The sequence below is a fragment of the Dendrobates tinctorius genome, unplaced genomic scaffold (assembly GCF_039654945.1).
Source record: "Dendrobates tinctorius isolate UK_male_01 unplaced genomic scaffold, ASM3965494v1 ptg000069l, whole genome shotgun sequence".
NCBI lineage: Eukaryota > Metazoa > Chordata > Amphibia > Anura > Dendrobatidae > Dendrobates > Dendrobates tinctorius.
The window spans coordinates 20,719,883-20,742,826 of record NW_027361737.1 but is presented as its reverse complement, the minus strand read 5'-3'; the positions used below and the strand labels follow the sequence as shown (position 1 = coordinate 20,742,826).

Sequence of the window (22,944 nt, the reverse complement as noted above, 5' to 3'; positions counted from 1 at the left end):
AGGGTCGGGCTCACAATCTCTGTTCTAGTTCTTTCTGAATGTGTTGAATGGGGTTGAGGTCAGTTCCCTGTGTGGCCGGTCTGGTTCTCATCCAACCATCCCTTTATGGACTTTAGTATGAGCACCGCCATGCTGAAACTGAAAAGGACCTTCCCCAAACTGTTCCCATAAAGTTGGAAGTAATTATTGTCCAAAATGTCTTGTCATGCTGAATCATTAAGATCTCCTCCCATCACTAAGACTAAGGGGTGTAGGCGAAACTCTGAAAACCCCATAGCATTGTCCATTCTTTATCACATTTTACAGCTGGCACAGCTAGGCAAGAAACGTTCTCCTGGCATTTGCCAAATCCAGACTCTTCCATCAGATGCCAGATAGACAAGTATGATTCATCACTCCACATGACGGCCTATTTCCAATGCTCCAAAATCCAGTGGCAGCTCTACACCACTCCATCCGATGCTTGGCATTGTGCTTGGTAATGTAAGGCTTGCATGGAGTTCCTCGGCCATTAAAACCCATGTCATAAACATTCTGGGATTCCGCTTTTGTGCTAATATTAATGCCAGAGGAGGTTTGGAGCTGTTGAGTCTGCAACGAGTTTGTTCCTTCCATTTTACTATGCTACCACTCAATGTTAGTCGTGGAATATATAAGAAGGAAGACATGTGATGAGCTGACTTGTTACACTGCCGACATCCCTATTACGGCACAGCGCTGGTATCCGTGATCTCTTTAGAATGAGCCATTCTCTTACAAATGTGTAAAGTCAGACAGCATAGGGAGGGGCTGGATTTTATACACCTGTGGTAATGGGCCCTGAATATTGTGATTATGCCATTTATCCCATTACTTTTCTCCACATAGTATATCTTTCATCTGCCTCATATCTACCTGTCCACATCTATCTCTCCTTCTCTGGTCCCCACTTATTACAGCTCCTGCACATGCTGGATTTCTCCTCTGATAACCACATCGTATCGGCCAAAGATGAAAATGTAATGTATTACATGACAACATATCATTTTTATTGATGTAAAGTGCCTTGAAAAACTGTTCCACCCCTTGAACTTTTCCACATTTTTTTCACGTTGCACCCACAAACTGAAATGTGTTTTATTTGGATTTTATGTGATCTACCAATACAAAGCAACAAGTATTTATGAAGTGTAACGGAAGTTACACATGGTTTTTTATTTGTTAAAATAGAAATCTGAAACTTGTGATGTGCATTTATATTCTGCCCCCTTTAGTCGATACCCCTAAATAAAATCCTGAGTGACCAATTGGCTCCAGAAGCCACATAATTAGTAAATTTAGTCCACCTGTGTGTAATTTATTTCCAGTATAACTATAGCTGTTCTGTGAAGGTCTCAGAGGTTCATCTGAGAACGTTAGGGATCAAACAGCATCATGAAAAACCAAGGAACACACCAGACAGGTAGGAGATAAAGTTGTGGAGAAGAGTAAAGCAGAGTTAGGTTATAAAAATTAAATAAATAAATAGCCCAAGCTCTGAACATCTAACAGAGCACTGGTCAATCCATCTTTAAAAAATGGTAGGAGAATGGCACAACTGCAAACTATCCAAGACATGGCCATCCACCTAAACTGACATCCCAAGCAAGGAGAACACTCATTAGATAAGCAGAGCCATGGTCACTCTGGAAGAGCTGCAGAGATCCACAGCTCTGGTTGGAGAATCTGTCCGCAGGACAATTATTAGTCCTGTATATCATAAATCTGACCTTTATGAAAGGGGAACAAGAATAATAATAATAATAAGAATAATTTTTGAAAGCAAGCCATAAGAAGTCCCATTTGCAGTTTGCTGAAAGCCATGTAGGGAACACAGCTAGCATGTGGAAGAAGGCTCTTTGGTTAGATGAGACTAAAGTAGAACTTTTTGGGCTAAATGCAAAACACTATATGTGGCAAAACACAAAGCCATCACATCAACCCTGGAAAGACCATCCCTCACCGTCAAACATGATGGAAGCAGCATCATGCTGTGCGGATGCTTTTCTTCAGCAGGGACAGGGATGCTGCTCAGAGTTGATGGGAAGATGCATGGAGCTAAATACAGGGCAATCCTTGGAGGAAAACCAGTTAGAGGCTGCAAAAGACTTGAGACTGGATAGTAGGTTCTTCTTCCAGCAAGACAATGACCCTAAACTTACTGCTAGAGTTACAATGGAATGGTTAAGAACAAAGCATATTCATGTGTGTGAATGGCTCAGTCACAATCCGGACTACATACCATTGACAGTCTGTGGAAAGACTTGAAAATTGCTGATCACAGATGTCTCCATCCAATCTCTCTGAGCTAGAGCTAGGTTGCAAACTAGAATGGGCAATGATTTCAATCTCTAGATGTACAAAGCTGGTAGAGACTTGCCCAGCTGTGCCCACTGTTAGAAGACGGAGCAGCTCCGCAATTGAGTATTTCTAGACGGCGACCAACATTGAGAGCAGCTGATAAGCGAGGGTGCCTAGTGTCAGACCCCAACCGATCAGACATTGATGACCTATCCCAAGGATAGGTCATCAATGATAAAATAGTGGACAACCTCTTTTTGCGGGTGTAACGTGAAAAAAATGTTCAAAAGTTCATGGGGTATGAATACTTTTTCAAGGGCCAGTTCATTACAAATGCATGTCTTTTTAACATGCTCTGTTGCGTTTTGAGCAATATTTTCACGAGTCAATCCATTAAGTTAAAAAACAACTTTCACCTATTTTGTATGTTAAACTGGACACACAATATAATAGATAATGCAGAGCAGTTTAAAACTTTTTTTTATTTTAAGTTAGCTTTCCAATTGCGGATACATTAGCAATCAGAGTATCTGGCACCTAAACATTTTTTTTTTAAGTCAAGTGGGCATTGCCAGAGAGATTTCACTGTAATTCTTCCTTTTTCTGTCGCTGACCAATCATAAGCAGACAGCAGAACACTAAGGACAGGAGAACACACCAATACAATAGCACTGACAAACAGTCTGCGTTCCACACTGCATACTGATGGCTTGTGCTGGAGCACAGCAGAACTGAGTGTGATTATCTCACAGCTCCCTTCTCTGGCAGGCAGTGTTGAGGGAGGGATAGTCATGGGGAAATTCCATCACCTCTACTCTCAAATTCAAATGAGCTTTATTTTCGGGACCACATATACATTAGCCTTTCCAAAGCAAGTGTAGGGATGCCACCTCTGCTGTACTGCACCTTCCCCCCCACACTGAATGCTATGTCATCTTTCCACTCAGAGCCTGTTCTAAGCTGTAGTGGGGCATGTTCTTTTTCTTTGTTTGTGGATGCCTGCTTCTGATTGGCAGAGCTGGCAGCACTATGAGAGGAGAGCTACTAGAAGTGTTTATAATGAGACTTCTAGAGATGAGCGCTGAAGGCTGTCATTTGGTCACACTCAGCTCTGCTGTGCTGCAGCACATGTCCTGACTCTGCAGTGAGGAGAGCTGACTATTTGTCAATGCTATTGTGGGGGGAGTGTCCTTCTTTCCCCAATGTGCTGCTGTTGCCTGCTTACGATTGGTCAGTGTCTGAAAGAGGAAGAAGTACACACCCCCAGTGAAATCTTTCTGGTAATGCCCACTTGGATTTAAAAAAAAAAAAATTAACTACTGAAGTGCCAAATACTTTGATAATATTTCCACAAAGGAGAGGCGAAACTTAAAAATAAAGATTATTCCTCTCTGCGTGGCCTATCCCTTTTTGTGTCCAGTTCAACATGAACAATTTGGTGAAAGGTCCTCTTTAAGTTATATTCTGTATATTCTACTCTGATTGGAGTCGCTCACTAATATAAATCCCATAAACAATGGTGATGATTGGATGATCCAAATAATCAAAAACGAGGAATACAATTTATTTTTCCATCTGAAGTTCTGATTTGAACCAAATGAAGATCTTGTGTCTGAACTCTAAAAGAGATGTTTTGAAAACTGGGCCAAATTCCTTAACCATAGATGCAATTACTGGAGATAAAGCAGTAGTTTAAGGGGGCATTTTATTTTTTCTAGGAGAGATAAAGTTGTTGAAGTCTGTTGTTTGCAGTGTAGTGAAATCCCCTCTCACTGCTTTAAGATGTAGTGATATTATGTATAATGTCTAAGATGCGGAGAAGTATGATGATTGGGAGATTTGCAGTTTCTGTACCTCATCTACAAGTATGATGACCTCTCAGCATCAGGATGTAACCTATATATTTATTATCATCTGATTCATTGGTGTTGCTACCTACATAATGTGTATGACTGGGAGATTATAAGGTCATATAAGGACATGCTTTTTAGGGAAGCACAACCATAAAGTATAAGTAAATGCCATAATGCTTTTATATAAGCTATTCTTGTTTGCAATTTAAAGATAAGATTAACTGCTCATGTCATTTCTATTTTAGGTTGGAATCCATGGGATCCGAATTGAGTTCCTAAATGAAAAGGGGGTAAAACGCACAGCCACCTACCTACCAGAAGTAGCCAAGGAACAAGGTACGTTATTTCACCTGTATATCTAAAGTATCGCCATGTATTATGTGAGGTCAGAGCAGGGCCGGCGTTAGGGGGCTTGCAGACCAGGCAGCCACCTAGGGACTCCACTCCTCCAGGAGTCCCCAGCCAGTGGTGTGCCACCATCAGCGGCACACCGCACAGCATCACAGCAGTGATGGAGGAGAGAGCGTCATGTGACTCTCCCTCTTCTGTCACTCCCCTTCTGCCTCTGAATCAGTGTGTGCCAGCAGTGGAGCTGATGAGATGCTCTGCAGAAGCCAGGGCAGCAGTGGTACAAGGAGGAGAGGTAAGTATTGTGTATGTGTGTCTGCTGCATGATACTGTGTGTGAGGGAACTGCGTTAGACTGTGTGGGGGCTGCACTATACTGTGTATGTGGGGGTACTGCACTATACTGTGTGTGGGAGGGCTGCATTATACTCTGTGTGGGAGGCTGCATCATACTGTGTGGGGGGGGCTGCATTATACTGTGTGAGGCGGGCTGCATTATGCTGTGTGTGTGGGGGCTGCATTATGCTCTGAGGGGGCTACATTATACCCCAAAGGAGCTGCATTATACCCTGAAGGAGCTGCATTATACTCTGTGTGGGGTCTGCATTATACACTGAGGGAGCTGCATTATACCCCAAACAAGTTGCATTATACTCTGAGGGGGCTGAATTATACTGTGTGTGGGGGCTGCATTATAACCCAAAGGAGCTGCATTATACTCTGAGAGGGTCTCCATTATGCTCTATGAGGGGGGCTGCATTATACTCTGAGGGAGGCTGCATTATATTATGAGTGGGGCTGCATTATACTCTGTCAAGGACCATGGGGAGTGCATTTTACTATATATACTACATGGGACCTGCATTATACTGTATTGAGGACTATCTGTACCAATCATTCTTCCTCAGCTGGAGTAAGGGTATGTGCACACGGTCAGTAAACGATGCGGGTTGGACGCTGCGTACTTGTGCAGTGTCCAGATGTTAAAGCATAGTGCATAGACGCTTTCAGCTCACCCGCAGAGATTGACATGTGGCATATCTCTCCAAGACTGCAGCATGTCTATTTATCTTGCGAAGATGCGAGTCTCCGCGAGATAAATTTTACCTATGCAATGTGTTGGATGCGGTGAATCCGCACGGTTCAGTGATCACATGCGGGTTCGCCTGCGTTCAGTAGACGGCAGTGTTTTTAAATGCAGCAGACGTGTGCTGCCTCCAAAGCGCTGTCAATTACTGAACGTGTGCACATACCCTAAAGAGGCCGGGAAAAAAGCATCAAACGACTTCAATATTGTTGATCACGCTTGTTTACCGGCCTGAACTTAGAGCTGTTAAATACAACAGAAAAGTTTCTGTGTGACGGTGCAATATGTGACCATTTGTGGCCCCATACAAGGCTGCATGCTTAGCTTATACTGTCACTTTGGGCTGACACTCCTTTTAATCTATGTTCATTTACTAGGTCATATTAATATCTATATTTCTGAAGACCCCTAAACAGTCATATGGAAACTGCGTATCCATTATACCTACCTCATAAAACATACATTTCTAATAATTGCATACCAACATCCTAAGTGTTTGAAACTTTTAAGTAAGTAACTTGTAGATTGCTTCTACCTATATTTCTGTAATTGTATGTCTTCTCAGATTGGGATCAGGTTCAGACAATAGACTCTCTGCTCAGGAAAGGCGGCTTCAAAGCTCCCATTACTAATGAATTTAGGAAAAGCATCAAACTCACAAGGTGAGTAATGCCATATTCTTGCCTAGGTCGCCTTTCCACAACCTCGTCCATGAGTATGATGTATATGTTCCTTGCCACTCAACATTACTGTAGTCTGGAAGCTAAAGGCCCCCATAAATATCAGATAAAGGTTATTCAAACTTGTCGATTTCAGAGGGACAAGCCAACCATCGAATGTGTATAGGGGCCTAGATAATCTGCCGTAACAGATGATGCCAAGGGATAGAAGGTAGAGATGAGCGAACCTGAACTTAAAAGTTCAGAGTTCCTACCGGACAGTTAGTGACTTCTCTCTGATATCAGTTGCAATGTTTGGAGGTCCTGGGGGGAGTCCAGGAGAGAGCGAGACAATTTGCCAGCTTAAATGTTCAGGTTCGCACTGTTTTCAGTGGGGTTTGGGTTCTGGTTCGAGTACAGCTCTGGTACCCAAACCAAACTTTGGAATAATGTTTGGGTCCTGTACCAGAACCGAACTTCCACAGGTCAGCTCATCCCTATAGAAGGATCAGACATGCTAAAATTCAATGCCTAATCTAGTTCTCCTGAGAGATGGTCTTCAAAAGAGAAGTCGAGCTGCAGCTTATTGGCTTAATCCAACTAACATTACTTAGATGAGCCAAGTGGGCAAGTTTACAGGAAGTCGGAAGAGATAATACCATGGGAAACTAAAGGATATGGACAGCTTTTTTTTCAGGAAAAAAAGCGAGATCGGGTTGACACAGGTTATCTAGTTGTTGAAATTGCACTTTAAGTTTCAACCTTATCCAAGTTTCACTTTTTTTGTGAGAGTGTCTCTCCATGTAATACATGCTGGATGTGAATTCTGTATTATTGATATGATTATTTACCGTATTTATTTTACAGCACCATTAATTCCAGGATGCACTACTTAAGAGGGTTTACATCCATGTAATACATATATATACAAACAATGACAGACTGGTACAGAGGCGGAGAGGACCCTGCCCTCATGAGCTTACAGTCTACAGGGTATTCGGGAAGGAGACAGTAATTCAGGAGGATGGAGTAGATCCAATGGTAGTGAAGCAACAGTGTTTTTTGTTTTGTTTCTTTACAGGATTTAGGCTTTTTTGAAGAGAAGTTTTCTGGTTATGTCTGAAGGTATTAATTGTGGGAGACAATAGAACCTGTTGAAGCACTGAATTTCCGATGATGGCAGATGCTTGGGAAAAATCTTGGTTGAGGAACGTACAAGAGTGGAGGAGAGAAAGAGGTGACAGCTTGGCAAGAGAGCTAGATCTGAGTGTTATCAGCTTATAGGTGGTAGTGGAAGTCATGGGACTTGGAGTTGCCCCAGGTGTAAGGTAAAGAAGATGAATACAAATAGATTCACCAGGAACATATTTGCAAAGGATCCACCTAAACCATATTAAGGCCCAAACAATGAGGGTGGATATTGATGCGACACCAAACAGCTAGTAAATTACAAGAAGATCAAAAGGAGTTATATTTGGCATAAAAATTTTACACTTGATAAAACAATTTAAAAAATACGGAGAAAAAATGAGTGTACCATATACAATGAAAAACAAGTATTTATTAATACAAAAGTTTATCAATTACATAAATAGTAAAATGTACAATAAAATATATCATATCAATTAGTATGTATGGATACACATGATCCACAAGACTGATGGCCACAGACTATGAGCAGAACATAATAGCAGGACAGAGCAAAAAATAACCTATGTCAAACCAATGGTGATAGAAAGGAAGCGACGAAATATCAAGCGAAACGTGCATTGGGGAACGTGGTCACATCACGGGCAGTCACTATGGGTAATTAACCTCTTCATTCTTTACGTAGCCATGTAGCGGTCTTTGCATATGTATACATATATATTCATTGTTGATACCATGGTGATGTTTATGATTTAGGGGCACTTGTTCAGCATACCATTGCACTGCATGGTTGGCTATATGAGCCACCTGATACTGAGTGAATCAGCTGCCTGATGTTTACATTAACTCTTTCTATCACCATTGGTTTGACATAGGTTATTTTTTGCTCTGTCCTGCTATTATGTTCTGCTCATAGTCTGTGGCCATCTGTCTTGTGGATCATGTGTATCCATACATACTAATTGATATGATATATTTTATTGTACATTTTACTATTTATGTAATTGATAAACTTTTGTATTAATAAATACTTGTTTTTCATTGTATATGGTAAACTAATTTTTTCTCTGTATTTTTTTATATGTATCTGAGTTTATATACATGAAATTTTCTTGACTTTGTGCTGGTACTTTTTATGTACTTTATAAAGCAATTTGTTAAAAAGCACACATGTATATAAAAAGGGCAACCACAAGAAACGAGCGTCTGCATGACAGATGCCTGTAAGGTTCTATAAATGAACAACGTTATAGGTCCCAATGGGAAAAAGTGCAGCAGAAATATTCTAGGGATAAGCAGTGCATCATGGTCAGGGTCTATAACATAAGTATAATAATCACTATGGATTTATAAGTACCATGTCCAATAAAGACCCATACATTGTAGTTGTCAGTGAGTCAAATCCCTAATATTGCATTCTTACACATATGGAGCCAAGTAGCAGTCATCAGAACAAAAGAATAGATCCCCAACAAGCATGTCATAATGGTTGACTATGGGATGGTGGATGTGTGATGGGTATATGGGCACTGGACTATGGGATGGTGGATATGTATGATGGGTATATGGGCACGGGCCTATGGGATGGAGGATGTGTGATGGGTATATGGGCACTGGACTATGGGATGGTGGATATGTATGATGGGTATATGGGCACGGGCCTATGGGATGGAGGATGGGTATATGGGCACTGGACTATGGGATGGAGGATGTGTGATGGGTATATGGGCACTGGACTATGGGAAGGAGGATATGTATGATGGGTATATGGGCACGGGACTATGGGATGGAGGATATGTATGATGGGTATATGGGCATTGGACTATGAGATGAAGGATGTGTGATGGTATATGGGCACTCGACTATGGGATGGCGAATATGTATGATGGGTATATGGGCATGGGACTATGGGATGGAGAACATGTATGATGGGTATATGGGCATGGGACTATGGGATGGAGGATGTGTGATGGGTATATGGGCACTCGACTATGGGATGGAGGATATGTATGATGGGTATATGGGCACGGGCCTATGGGATCGTGGATATGTATGATGTGTATATGGGCACGGGACTATGGGATGGAGGATAATTATAATTTGTTATAACCACAGTTAGTTACTATGCCCGGGCAGCGCTGAGCTCTTCAGCTAGTTAGAGATAAAGGACCATTCATGTTCATTTTATCTTCCACTCAGTGTCACTCAAGCACTGGTTTCTGGTTGTCATCCTTTTTATATACATGTGTGTTTTTATACAAATTGTTAAAGTGTACAATTTTTCTTCCAAATATAACTCCTTTTGGCCTTCTTGTTATATACAAAGGTAAAGAAGAGAAGATGTCCCAGGACAGAGCCTTGATGGACACCAAACGAGAGTGGGCAGAATAGGAGATGCTAAATGTGCAGTTATTGAAGTATGAGGAGATGCCGGGGACGGTAGGGTCTTTGCTGTCAAGGGAAGAGAGGATCTACCATAGGAAGAAGTGGTCATTTGTGTCAAAGGCCGAGGACAGGTCTGGAAGGAGGAGTACAGAGTCTTGTCTGTTCACTTTGACGTTTTGCAGGTCATTTGTTTCTTTGGTTAGGGTGGTTTCAGTAGAGTGGTGGGGACCGAAGCCGCATTGTAGGTTGTCGAAGTATGTGTTAGATGAGAGGTGAGAAAAAATGTGGACGTTCTGTTCAAGGAGTTTTGAGTTTAAAGGCAGTAGCGATGTGGGGTGATAGCTGGATGTGGAGGTTGGGTCAAGGGATAGATGTTATGGTCGCATGCTTGAAAGCGTGTGGGAAGGCTCAGAGTTGAAGGAAACCTGACATGTCCCTCATGCCCCCCAAAACATCACCATGTGTTTATTTTTTTGTTAGCATCCTGCCTAACAGACCCTTTGTACAGTATAAGTGATTGGAATTTATGGCCAAAAAAGGAATGCTAAAAATCCAGTTTCAGACTACTTGCGGGTGCGTTGGTTTCCACAGACTAGTCGCCCCAGTAATTATGTCACCGCGCCCCTGTGAGAGTGCTAACATGATTTGTAAGAACTGCTGTCACCGCCATCTGTCTGCAAGTCTTACACATGCGCACATCTGTCACCATTTTATATGCAATGCCACTCTGAAACTCTGGCTGCTCGCAGCTTTTTAATGAGGTCGGTGTGCCAGGATTGTCTATTGATTTGTCACATTCTGCTATGTTTGAGAGGGGCAACAGAGTCCATAGCTGATGCACATGTGTTAGATGAAAGTCAAGAGAGTGTGTGAATATTTAGGGGTGAGAGGTCTCTGCAAGGTTGCGCTAATTGCTGGACTTGGAACGCAGTGTAACAGGTATTAAAATGTGACTATATAGTAGTCAGAGGGAGAGGCGAGGTAAGCTAGGGAACAGAGGCAGGGAAGATGAGGTCCAATCTATGTCCATTTTTATGGGTGGCTGTCGAAGAGCATTGTGCGATACCAAAGGATGAATCAGGTGACAAGAGTTTGGAGGCTACGGACTGGTGGTTGTCAATGGGAATGTTGAAATCACCCATGATGACTGTCGGAATATGAGCAGAGAGAGTATAGAAGCCAGGTGGAGACGTGGTCAATAAAGGAAGTGGTGGGCCTGGTGGTCGATATATGATGACCAGTTGGAGGGAGAGTGGATAAGGACAGAGTACACTCCAAAATAAGGAAGGGTGTAGATGGGATAGAGTTTAAAGTACAGTTATTAAACAGTTGAAGGCCAACTTCTCCACCATGTTTATTGTCCGGGCGAGGAGTGTGGGTGAAATGAATGCCACCAGAGCACAGTGTAGCGGGGAAAGCTGTGTCAGAAGGTGTCAGCCATGTTTCTGTGAGACCCAGGAAGGATAGATTGCGAGAGGTAAAGGGGTCATTAATAACATTGATTACAAGTTGTTATATATTACATATTATAGACAGAGGGGGCATTCTACAATTCTCCAGAGAGAGCGTGAAGGAACGGCGTTCAAGTGAATGGGTTTTAGGTTAGAGAGGTTGTGGAGATTTCTGGTAGCAGGAGAGAGATAGAAAGGAGAAATAACAGAGGGAATTAGCTGGGTAGGACTGGGATTGGGAGAAATATCACCAGCAGTGAAGAACAGCAGAAAGAGGGAGAGTAGATAGGAGGAGAGTGCGCAACTTGTGTTGCTTTTTTTTTTTTTTTTTTTTTTTTTTAAAGGTAGGATTTAACGTGGTTGTTCGAGTACACTTATACTCCCATCCGGTGCCTGCACCATTCAAGCGGTGTTGGCACTGGCTCTCCCAGGAATCACGTGATGTTATGTCCCGCATTCCCTGCTGCCAATCAGCGCCTGCTTCACTCTCCCCGCCTTTGAACGTATCACATACATCTGGAGGACGGGAGAGAGCAGCAGCTCTCGCTTCCTCAGGATGTATGTGATTTGTTTGAAGGTGAGGAGAGTGGAGAGTGAAGTCACCGCTAATTGGCGACAGGGATTGCGGGACATAATAATGTCACATGATTCCTGGGAGAGCCAGTGCTAACACCGCTGTTTGGGTTTGGGGATAAAGAAAGACAAGCAACAACTGAGAGGGCACATGTACATAGTAACATAGTTATTAAGGTTGAAGGAAGACTTTAAGTCCATCTAGTTCAACCCATATCCTATCCTAACTTGCCCTAATATGTTGATCCAGAGGAAGGCAAAAAAACCCATGTGGCAACAGTAAGCTTCACATTGGGGAAAAAAATTCCTTCCCGACTCCACATACGGCAATCAGACTAGCTCCCTGGATCAACGCAATAGTAAGGAAACTAGTGTATATACCCTGTAACATTATACTTTTCAAGAAAGGCATCCAGTCCCTTCTTAAATTTTAGTAGGGAATCACTCATTACAACATCATAGCATCATGGCAGAGAGTTCCATAGTCTCACTGCTCTTACAGTAAATAAACCGCGTCTGTGAGTATGCTTAAGGCTGAGTTCACACGTAGCGTTTTTTTCGCGTTTCCGCGGCAGTTTTAACCGCGCGATTTTTACCACGAAAAATAAGCTTCGGAATTCCGCAATGCTGTGCTAATGCTGCGGTTTTTACCGCGGCAGAATCGCTTTGTGGTAAAAAGCGCAGCATGCTCATTAATTTCGTGGAATCGCGGCGATCCCGCACCCATAGGAATGCATTGTTCTGCTTACTTTCCGCACGTGGCTGTGCACACCATGCGAAAAGTAAGCAGAACATTTGCGGATGGTACCCACGGTCCGGAGGAGAGAAGAAAAATATTGTTATTCTCACCTTCCGACGTCCCGCGCAGCCTTCCTGCCTCTCTCCACGCTCCCGGTCCCAGTAAGCCTTTGCGAGCGATGACATCCGTTCTCGCGGGATCGCGAAGTCTCGTGGTCATTCGCGCGACGTCATCGCGAATGACCGCGAGACATCGCGATCCCGCGAGAACAGACGTCATCGCGGTAATTGTCGCAAAGGATTACTGCATAGGCGGCCTCAATAGTAAAAAGTTGGTCACACTCGTCAAACACTATGTTTGACGAGTGTGACCAACCTGTCAATCAGTTCTCCAAGCGATGCTCCAGATCGCTTGGAAAACGCTAGCAATTCTGCAAGCTAATTACGCTTGCAAAATGCTAGTTTTTCCGCAGGAAAATCGCATTTTAAATTCCCGGAATTCTCACGGTAATTTCCGCGAGAGTTCCGCTACGTGTGAACCCAGCCTAAACCTTCTTTCCTCCAGACGTAGAGGATGCCCCCTTGTCCCCGTCACATGTCTAAGAGAAAGGTCTTTGTATTGTCCCCGCATATATTTATACATTGCAATAAGATCACCCCTAAGCCTTCGATTTTCCAAACTAAATAACCCTAAGTGTAATAACCTGTCTTGGTAATGCAGACCCCCTAGTTCCCTAATAACCTTGGTCGCGCTTCTCTGCACCCGCTCCAGTTCAGCTATGTCTTTCTTATACACCAGAGACCAGAACTGTACACAGTATTCTAAGTGCGGTCGCACTAGTGACTTGTATAGAGGTAAAATTATGTTCTCCTCATGAGCATCTATGCCTCTTTTAATTCATCCCATTATTTTATTTGCCTTTGCAGCATCTGCCTGACACTGGCCACTAAATGTGAGTTTGTCGTCCACCCATACACCCAGGTCTTTTTCAGTGACCGTTTTTCCCAGTGTTTTACAATTAAGCACATAATTATACTTCTTGTTCGTTCTACCCAAGTGCATGACCTTACATTTATCCCCATTAAAGCTCATTTGCCATTTATCAGCCCAAGCTTCTAGTTTACATAAATCCTCCCGTAATATAAAATTGTCCTCTGTATTGATTACCCTGCAGAGTTTAGTGTCATCTGCAAATATTGAAATTCTACTCTCTATGCCCCCTACAAGGTTATTAATAAATATGTTAAAAAGAAGCGGGCCCAAAACTGACCCCTTTGGTACCCCACCGCTAACCATGACCCAGTCCGAGTGTGCTCCATTAATAACCACCCTTTGTTTCCTATCCCTGAGCCAGCTCTTAACCCACCTACACATATTTTCCCCTATCCCCATTGTTCTCATTTTATGTATCAACCTTTTGTGTGGCACCGTATCAAAAGCTTTTGAAAAGTCCATGTACACCACGTCCACTGCATTCCCTTGGTCCAGTCCTGAACTTACCTCTTCATAAAAGCTTATCAGATTAGTCTGACAGGAACGGTCCCTTGTAAACCCATATTGATATTGGGTCATGAGGTTATTCTTCTCCAGATACTCCAGTATAGTATCTCTTAGAAAACCCTCCAGGATTTTACCCACAGTTGAGGCTAAACTTACTAGCCTATAATTTCCAAGTTCAGTTTTTGTCCCCTTTTTGGATATTGGCACCACATTTGCTATACGCCAGTCCTGTGGTACAGACCCTGTTATTATGGAATCTTTAAAGATTAAAAATAATGGTCTATCTATGACTGTGCTTAATTCCTGCAGTACTCGGGGGTGTGTCCCATCCGGGCCCGGGGATTTGTCAATTTTAGTGATTTTTAGACGCCGCCGTACTTCCTGCTGGGTTAAGCAGGTGACATTTAATGGAGAATTTTTATCCCTGATCATGTTATCTGTCATGGGATTTTCTTGTGTAAATACTGTTGGAAAAAAGTCATTTAGCATATTGGCTTTTTCCTCATTGTCATCCACCATTTCACCCAGACTATTTTTAAGGGGGCCAACACTATCATTTTTTAGCTTCTTACTATCTTTGCATGTGTGTATCTCGGCTGCTGTTGTCTTCACGTGCTTTCATGCACCAGCACCACACAGAGCCCCTGTACTGCACTTATTTACATTCCATGTGCTTTCCTTGTTATCTATATACTGTTTTCTTTTTCCTCCATAAACCTTTAGATACTTTCCCCCCCCCTCCACTGCAGATTTGTGTACTACCCCTCCCTCCTGCTGTCTCCAACAGTGAGAAAAGTGAGTGGGAAAGCAGAGAGAGTGTCAGGAGCAGGAGCTTCCATGGATTTTTAAAATTTTTGTAGAACACTCATCTAGATAAAGCACTTAAAGACCCTTCATCAATAAAATGGTAGAACTTTTTTTTTTTATAAAGACTATTTAGAAACTTGTTTGACTTTGCATTTATTAAGCAAATGAACAATAAAAAAATGATGTGCCTTTGCTAAAAACCAAAATTAGATATCACAGAACATCTAACAAAATAGTTTATGTTCAGAGGCAAATCAATTATTTTTTTAACTTCTCAGAACTACAGGGACATTGCTATTTTTGGTAATAGCTGAACTTGTCCATTGGGTAACATTAGGCTGCCCATACTACACTATGCCATACAATGGTCTGTAATTCCAGCACATACTGTATGTTAAATGGCGGCCATAAATGTGACGTGAACAGATACTAAACTAGATTTAGTGTGAGAGCCTGATCAAAGAAATCCAGAAATCTCCTTCATCCCTAGCAGTGTAGAGTTGGGAAAGAGTTCGAATGAGGTTCAAGTAGCTTCACAGTTTCAGAAAACTCTCCCTCTGAGTGCTGTTTATCTAGTCTCACCCTCCCCAGGTCCAGCGCTGAGTTTTGAGTTGCCTTTTTACCCTCTTCAGGTGCAGTGTTCTGTCTCAGTGCTGATCCCGGTGTCTGTTTCTGTTTTCAGCACTGACTGTGCATCATATTGGCTTTGCCCGAGCTGATGGCATGAGCCGTTCAGAGCCGCGTCGCTCGTTTATTGACTGCAGCTCTGTCGACGTGATGTCAGCGTTCCAGAAAACAACAGACTGCGGGATCAGCGGGGGTGATTCTGCGCTGGACCTGGTGAGGGTAAGTAAAGAACGTTTTTTTTGTGTGTTTTTTTTTTTTTTTTTAAACAAACTGCAACCCGAAAAACTTTTTAACTGTAGACAATCCTGGATTTTCTTTGTTTACTGTGGACTTAGCTTTAACACATTGTAACGTTGTGTTTTCTTGTACAGGTACCGCAGTGAGAAGGTGACAATCAGTTACACAGAATATATGGCCTCCCGCCAGAACGCACAGCAAAATGGCACTGTGCATGCACTGCCTCATTATACGCATTACTCCTGACACCTGCCTGCCCACGCTGCAGCAGTGCTCCCCGCTCGCCGGCAATGCCTGTGACCTCCTGACATCTGACTCCTCCTCAGCCCCCTCCTCCTGGTCCAGTTACCTATACTACTGCACCATCTTATGAGCTTCACCAGAGGAGGGCGCCGTGCCCAGAGACTGGCAGACACAAGCAGCCTTACCCCACACCCGTTCTCTCCAGGGACCTTGAGTGGGAAGGAGAGCTAAATTGGAAGTTATGGTCTCCTTCAACCCCTCCAGTGTTAGGGGTCACTCACCCCAGGAAAAGCTTCTTTTTTTTTTTTTTATTGGTTTTTACGTTCTATATTGATCTTGTCTTTTGCATATGCATATTTCAATATCACTTTTTTAACATAAAATACAACCCTATACATTGTAAAATCAGCTCCCTTATTTCCAGAACTTGCCTGGATTGGGTCAGCATGGCCTCTAATGTGTCGCATTGCAATTTTACCAGACCAACCGGTCTTGGGCTGTGAGTGGCATATTGAGAGCCATTTTAAAAAACGGTGTCCCCACCTTTATCACTCATGACCGATCCTTAGGAACATCCTCCTTATGATAGGTCATCAATATCTGATCAGTTTGGGTCTGGCACCCCCGCTGGCCAACTGTTCTCAGTGTTTGTGGCAGTGGCAGCACAATTGCGGAGCTGCTCCATCTTCTGATACTGGCCTCGGTAGGGTAATTCACATCTGCCTTCTATTGATTTGAATAGGAGGCGGATGTCCAGCTCCCAGCCGCAGCCACTATCAGACAATGGAGTATCTCCACAGTTGAGCAGTTCCAGCCAGCGGTCACCGTCACCAGCACAGAGAGCAGCTGATCAGCCAGGGTGCCGGGTGTCGGACCCTGATTGATCAGACATTGATGACCTATCCTAAGGATAGGTCATCCGTGATAAAGTATTGGACAACCTCTTTAACAAGAATTGAGTAGAGTTGAACAGAAAGATTCACAGAACGTGGCGGCCAGACTAGGAAAGGGTGAACGTCCTCGGCTGGCACTCGAATGTCAGCATCCTGTGTCTTTTGCGATTATTATGCCTCCATGGTGTCATGACTTACTTCCCTTGAGATTTCTTAATCCCAAAGGCACCCATTATGCCAGCATTCGGGTGCCCCACTGAGGTGGTTCATGCCGCATTACCCGGTAGCCACCAAGTGCCATTGTGGATGCCGGACCAGAGTCCTACAAATCTTTTTGCTCACTACTAGATTGGAGTACTGCACATTACTTACAGTATATAGAATTCCCTTTTGCAAGGACGTCTTTCTATGCATTATATCTTACAATATTTTTATCTCAGAATTGCTTAGAATCGCCATTTTTTTATGCAATTCCAAATATATTTAACCTCTCTGATGTCAGTCCCGCTATTAACTGTGCATGTATCGTTAAAGCGGTGGGTCACTTAATACATAAGTATAGCTAAACTACCATTAATCAATTACTAATGGTAACAATGTTTTGTCCTTTCAGAGCTGCCATTACCCCTATGTATGGGACTCATGGGCACCAACACAAGGACTGAAGTCCTGTCCATCAGATGTGATTTCAGTGGTGTCCATGGGAACCTCTCGTGACTACATAATCCATAGAGATGGACGTTCATGAGTAAGGTTACGGGAAGTTCTCTAGCGGCTTCTCATATATCAGTGCAGTGTTGGCATGTCCATTATTGCTACTGATCCATCAAAGCTGCAGTCGAGAGAGGGGAGTGATGAGTCTCTCCATATCGCTCCCAGGCAAGACTGTGAGCACTCGTGTTTTGGAGCGATGGGAAGAGGAACAATACAAAGTGCCAATGACAGTACCCAGCTTCTACTGATATGTAGAGGAGATCACTTTAGGACATTTCCATCTTCAGGTCATCCGAGCATGAGTTCCCGCAGTATTTTATACAATTGGCGCAAGAGAGTTTCAAGTAGCCTCACTCATGAACCCACACTTTTATGGCCAATCTTGCACGTGACGTTTTTTTCGTTGCCATTTTAAGGAATATGGTCACATTCAGGGAAATATTTTTTACTGAAATGCATGCATTTTTAGCTGCAAATCAATTTTTCGTTTCGGTATCTTTTGAAATTAAAATGTTTGCACTATTTGCTTTTTTGGGCTTGCACTACTGTTGGCTGCACTGTTAACAGAGTCCATCAACAAGCTCATTCTGATATAAAGCCTCCTAACTCTCGTCCTCCTTCTTCTGAGCTCCTCTCGTCCTCCTTCTTCTGAGCACCTCTCAGCTGATTTCTGACCACATAAAAGTTCATCTGAAGTTTGTGGTTAGAAATCAACACAGAGAAGCACTAAAGAAGGAAGAGAAAGAGAAGAGTTAGAAACTCCCATCAGAACGAGCTCTCTGGATTCTCATCTCATTCCGCAGACAGCACAACACAGAGCGGTTAGAGAAGGCAAACAGTGTGAAGTTTTTAGTAAATCCCAGTTAAATGCATACATATTTGGCCAATATCCTATTTTTTTTTTTTTCAAGTTAAAACAAAATTGCTAAATTAATAAAATAGCTCTAATTATGTATAGTGGCCAACCTCTTAAGGTTTTTAACCTTGAGGTTCTCTCAGCTACATTGCTGGATAGGACAGTAGACGACAAGTTTGCTGGCCACACGTGGACAAGTTTGCTGGCCACACGTGGACAAGTTTGCTGGCCACACGTGGACAAGTTTGCTGGCCACACGTGGACAAGTTTGCTGGCCACACGTGGACAAGTTTGCTGGCGACACGTGGATTTTCTATCACTAAAGATGCAATGTAATTTAGTTATGGGCCCAAAAGCTCCTGACAAGGTTCCGTTTTATGTCTGGTTGCTACAGTTTTATCCAGGCTCATGTACACGCTCTCTATTAAATGTGTCACACTTAATAATATATAAATATAAGAGATTGATGCATAATCCTGGTCACCATCCCTGACAGTCAACAGAACATCCAGACAATTGTGCAATGCGACTTTTTATTTTTTCAAGACTAAATAGCTGTATTTTAACTATCGCTCAGCAAACAAAATGGTCTATAGCCAGAAACTAATTGCAATGTAAATCAAAATGAATATACTTTCATGGCTGTGCGCGATCCAGCATCCTGCTGCCATCCCGCTCTCCCAGACAGCCATGGCCACAAGTGATCCTGTATGTAAGTAGTACCAGTGGTGTGCGGGATTTGCTGATCTGATGTCCTCGGAACGTTCTCCCGACCCCAGTAACATTGGTAGTACTTCTTTGGGACTTGCTTGATGACATGCTGTCATATGCTTTGAGGTTTAATGCTACTTTTCATAGGTGGTTGACAACCTATGAGACTGCCATTATAGGGGCTACCATCCAGTGGTCTAACTTCTGCAAAGCAAATCTTTTCATGCATTAAACAACCTCCTGACTATAGTACTGCTTTTTTTTCTTAAAAAGACCACCTCTGTTAAATGTAATGGTGGTCTTAATGTGACTGTAGGGAGCTCCAAATCCTCTTCATAGGCTTAATATTTGGAATAGTTGCCATACTGGCTGTGTGTAGCCCCCACTGGAGGAAGCTTACTGCATAATGTGTTAATAATAAAGGGTATCTAAAGGTGCTAAACAAGGTATCTCCTATCTCCAGGTGATAACTGTTAGATGGGTGGCACCCCTATCTTTAGGGAATCGGGACCTTGTGTCCACCCTTTTACCCCGGCCATAGGACTGTAGCCAGGAGGAGTTGCTTAAACCAGGTGGTCCTTCTAGTAAAGGCTGCAGGCAGTTAAATTTAATTTTTTTACTTTACATCTATGCACTTGATTTGGAGCTCTGTATAAAAAACAGCTTTGTCCTTTACCTAGGTGTAGTTAAGAGGGTGTTTTTCACTCCTAATATCTGGTTTAGTACATACTTGCAATCCCCATGAAATAACATTGCTGGAACAACTTTTCTTATAACTCTGTGTCATGTTCCTCTGTTATGCCTCATAGAAATGTATTAATAAATTGACAACGGGGCATTATTATGCCTTAGGCCAAAGGGGCATGTCCCTACACAGATTCACACTGGTAGCATGGATTGGACACTATTAGGGTGTGGATGTACTCACCCCCAACTGCTAACACCCAGATTTCAATTTAGTATCGAGGAACAGCACAACACCAGATTCTAGGAAAATATTCTCTAGCTTTGGTTCTACATGCAGAATCCATATATTTATTATGATAGACATGGAGAGGTAAGGATAAAAGTTTTTTTCACTGAATGATTAAAAAAAAAAAATGACACCCAACTTTCCCAGGGACAGCTAGAACAATGGCTAAACTGACAGTAAAATGTTTACAGGGTTATTTCCAGGATGTTCAATTATCTCCTATTTATATAGAATAGGGTGATAACTCAATGATCACTGAGGCCGACCGCTGGGCCCCCCAGAGATCATGAGGACCAGGCTCTGAAGAGACCAAACCTGAATGGAGCGGAAGAGTGCACACGTTAAACCTTCGCTACGTTCATTGTTTATGGGACTGGCGGAGAAAGTGGAGTACAGCTCTCTGTTCTATCTTTCAGTCCCATAGACCAGGGTTCCCCAACTCCAGTCCTCAAGGCCCACCAACAGATCATGTTTTCAGGATTTCCTTTGCAGTGCACAAGTGATGCAATTATTACCTGAGCAATACTAAGGAAATCCTGAAAACATGATCTGTTGGTGGGCCTTGAGGACTGGAGTTGGGGAACCCTGCCATAGACGATGATGAATGGAGTCGAGCATGCTCACTTCTACTCTGTTCAATACTGGGCTCTATGGAGTCCTATTCTCAGGATCTCTGGGTGGTCCCTGCAGTCGGACCCCCAGTGATCAGAAAGTTATCTCCTATTCTATAAATAGGGAATAACATGATATCTTGGGAATAACCCCTTAATCTCTTGTACTGTTAGCTTGTAGCAGGACATGATTTTTATTTTATAAGCAATTTAGGAACATGGGAACTCCCTCTCACCCCAGAGTGTAATAAAACATCCAGTGATCTTGTAGCCAGTGATCCCTTTTCTCATTACAATCTTATTTATACACCACGAATCCTATGTCTTGGATGCCGTCTTTTATGACATTTTTTTTTATGCCTACCGGCAAACTGGAGAGGAAGCTCGGGTGAAGAGAGTAACTTTTGTGGCACAGAGAGGGAGCGAGGATGGATTTTGCACATGAAATGTCAGACTTCCTTGATGTCAAGCTCTATCTTCATCTTTGTCCGAGAAGCCGCCACCAACTGGTTTCATTGGCCGTAGATTGAGAAGTAACCCGCCAGACGCATCCCCCTCTTTCCCTTTGAGGAATTATAGAAGATTGTTTTTCCTTTCATGCTGCTGAGAATAAATTGAACTGATTGAATGGATCAGGCAATGACGTGTTGTGTTGTTATCATTGAGAATTCTTGTGCTTATTTAATACGCATTGATAAGAAGAACCGCTAACGCTTCAGGTGGAATTTATGGTAGTCCAAAAAAAGACTCAAGGTTACGAAATAACATGTCCCATCACTGGCGGGAGAAGGACCTAATCTAGGACTCCACTTGGTAATATAGACATACCGTATATATGATGCAAACAGAGTACTTCTGGAAAAGGTGGTGCCAGCATACATGTACAATAATACAGCAGAAAATTATTTTATATATTCATCTCTCAACAGGCCCTATCAAAATGATGGCCCCTTACTGAACACCCTTAGAGCAAACGGAGCTATGACTATTGCTGTGAATGCACAGGGGTAAAGTGTACATGTGCTGGCCCACCAGCCTCAACGTACATTTCACCCAAGGCTTCGTCAGGGGGCGTGTTAAAACAGGGAGCATAGTGTGGGTTTTTATAATGAGGCTAATAAATGACCAATGGGAACTAAAATGCCTGAATATACTAGAGCCAATGGTATTATTGTATCTGTCTTTTATTCCTAAGAACCAAAAGAATAATACATCACAAAAGTGAAGTGCCAATAGAAATAGAGATAAGATGGCCAGAAAAACGAAAGGACCTTTCAAGTATCGAACTGAACGGCAGGACCTGTGAACTGAGGGGGGTGTATCCCTACAGTAACCGCATGGTCAGAGAATGGGCAGCTGCCATTCCCACTCTCAGAAGCGAGCCTACGCCCTCTTGGACAATGGGCAGACGCGTCCATGGCAACCGAGGAAACGATCACAGAAACCAAAGAGCGCGTCCGTGCGAGGCACCCGGCATGGCCAAAGCTCAGAGCAGAAGGAAGCCGCGCATGTTATGAAGAGCTGAACAACTGCTCATTTTTACTCAGCTGTTTCTTCCCTTGTCAGAGATATCAAACGCAAACATATAGAGGGTCAAAATTAAAAACTTTAACAAAGTCATAGGCCAGCCAGTATACTGGGCCCCACATAATCCTCCATAGAGAAAAATGAGCCACACGTAGTCATTTATACAGAATAACGGGCCCCATGTAGTCCTCCTTACCGAATTATGGGCACCATGTAGTCCTCCATTCAGAATAATGGCACCACATGGTCTTCCATACAGAATATTGGCCCTACAGAGTTCTCCATACAGTATAATGGGCTCCACATAATCCTACATAGAGAATAATAAGCCCCACGTAGTCCTTTATACAGAATAATGGTCTCCACATAATCCTCCATACAGAATAATTGCGCCACATTGGGGTGGTGGTTCTGGTGTCGCCAGCCAAATAAAACCACCCTGCGCGCCATATATTGACATGTATGTCTTGGGCACTCTTGATTAAGCCTCGTTCAGATGTTCATTTTTCACATACGTGTTCTATCCATGTTTTTCAGTCTGTGGTTCTGATCACTTTCTTGTTTTTTTTCAGATCGAGTGTCTGTACAATAAAAACATAGACGTCTGTTTTTGATTGGAGTCACAAATCACAATTACCCATACAAGCCTATGGGCCTGTGAAAATCACAGCCAGCACATGGAT

General features: G+C 42.9%; 1 protein-coding gene across 4 annotated transcripts in view; it reads left to right on the top strand.

Moving 5' to 3' along the window:
• Positions 1-19,399, top strand: part of AMMECR1L (AMMECR1 like) — a 91,590-nt gene extending 72,191 nt beyond the window's left edge. For 2 of the 4 annotated variants that reach the window (XM_073581153.1, XM_073581152.1), the window contains 3 exons: positions 4,418-4,508; positions 6,172-6,268; positions 15,868-19,399. In XM_073581153.1, the coding sequence (XP_073437254.1) occupies positions 4,418-4,508; positions 6,172-6,268; positions 15,868-15,979 (300 nt within the window). In that variant the 3' untranslated portion in view covers positions 15,980-19,399. Of the gene's footprint in view, positions 1-938; positions 1,050-4,417; positions 4,509-6,171; positions 6,269-15,551; positions 15,716-15,867 lie in introns of those variants that run through there. The other 2 variants (XR_012233347.1, XM_073581154.1) reach the window with 2 other exon arrangements.
• Positions 19,400-22,944: the final 3,545 nt, after the last annotated feature.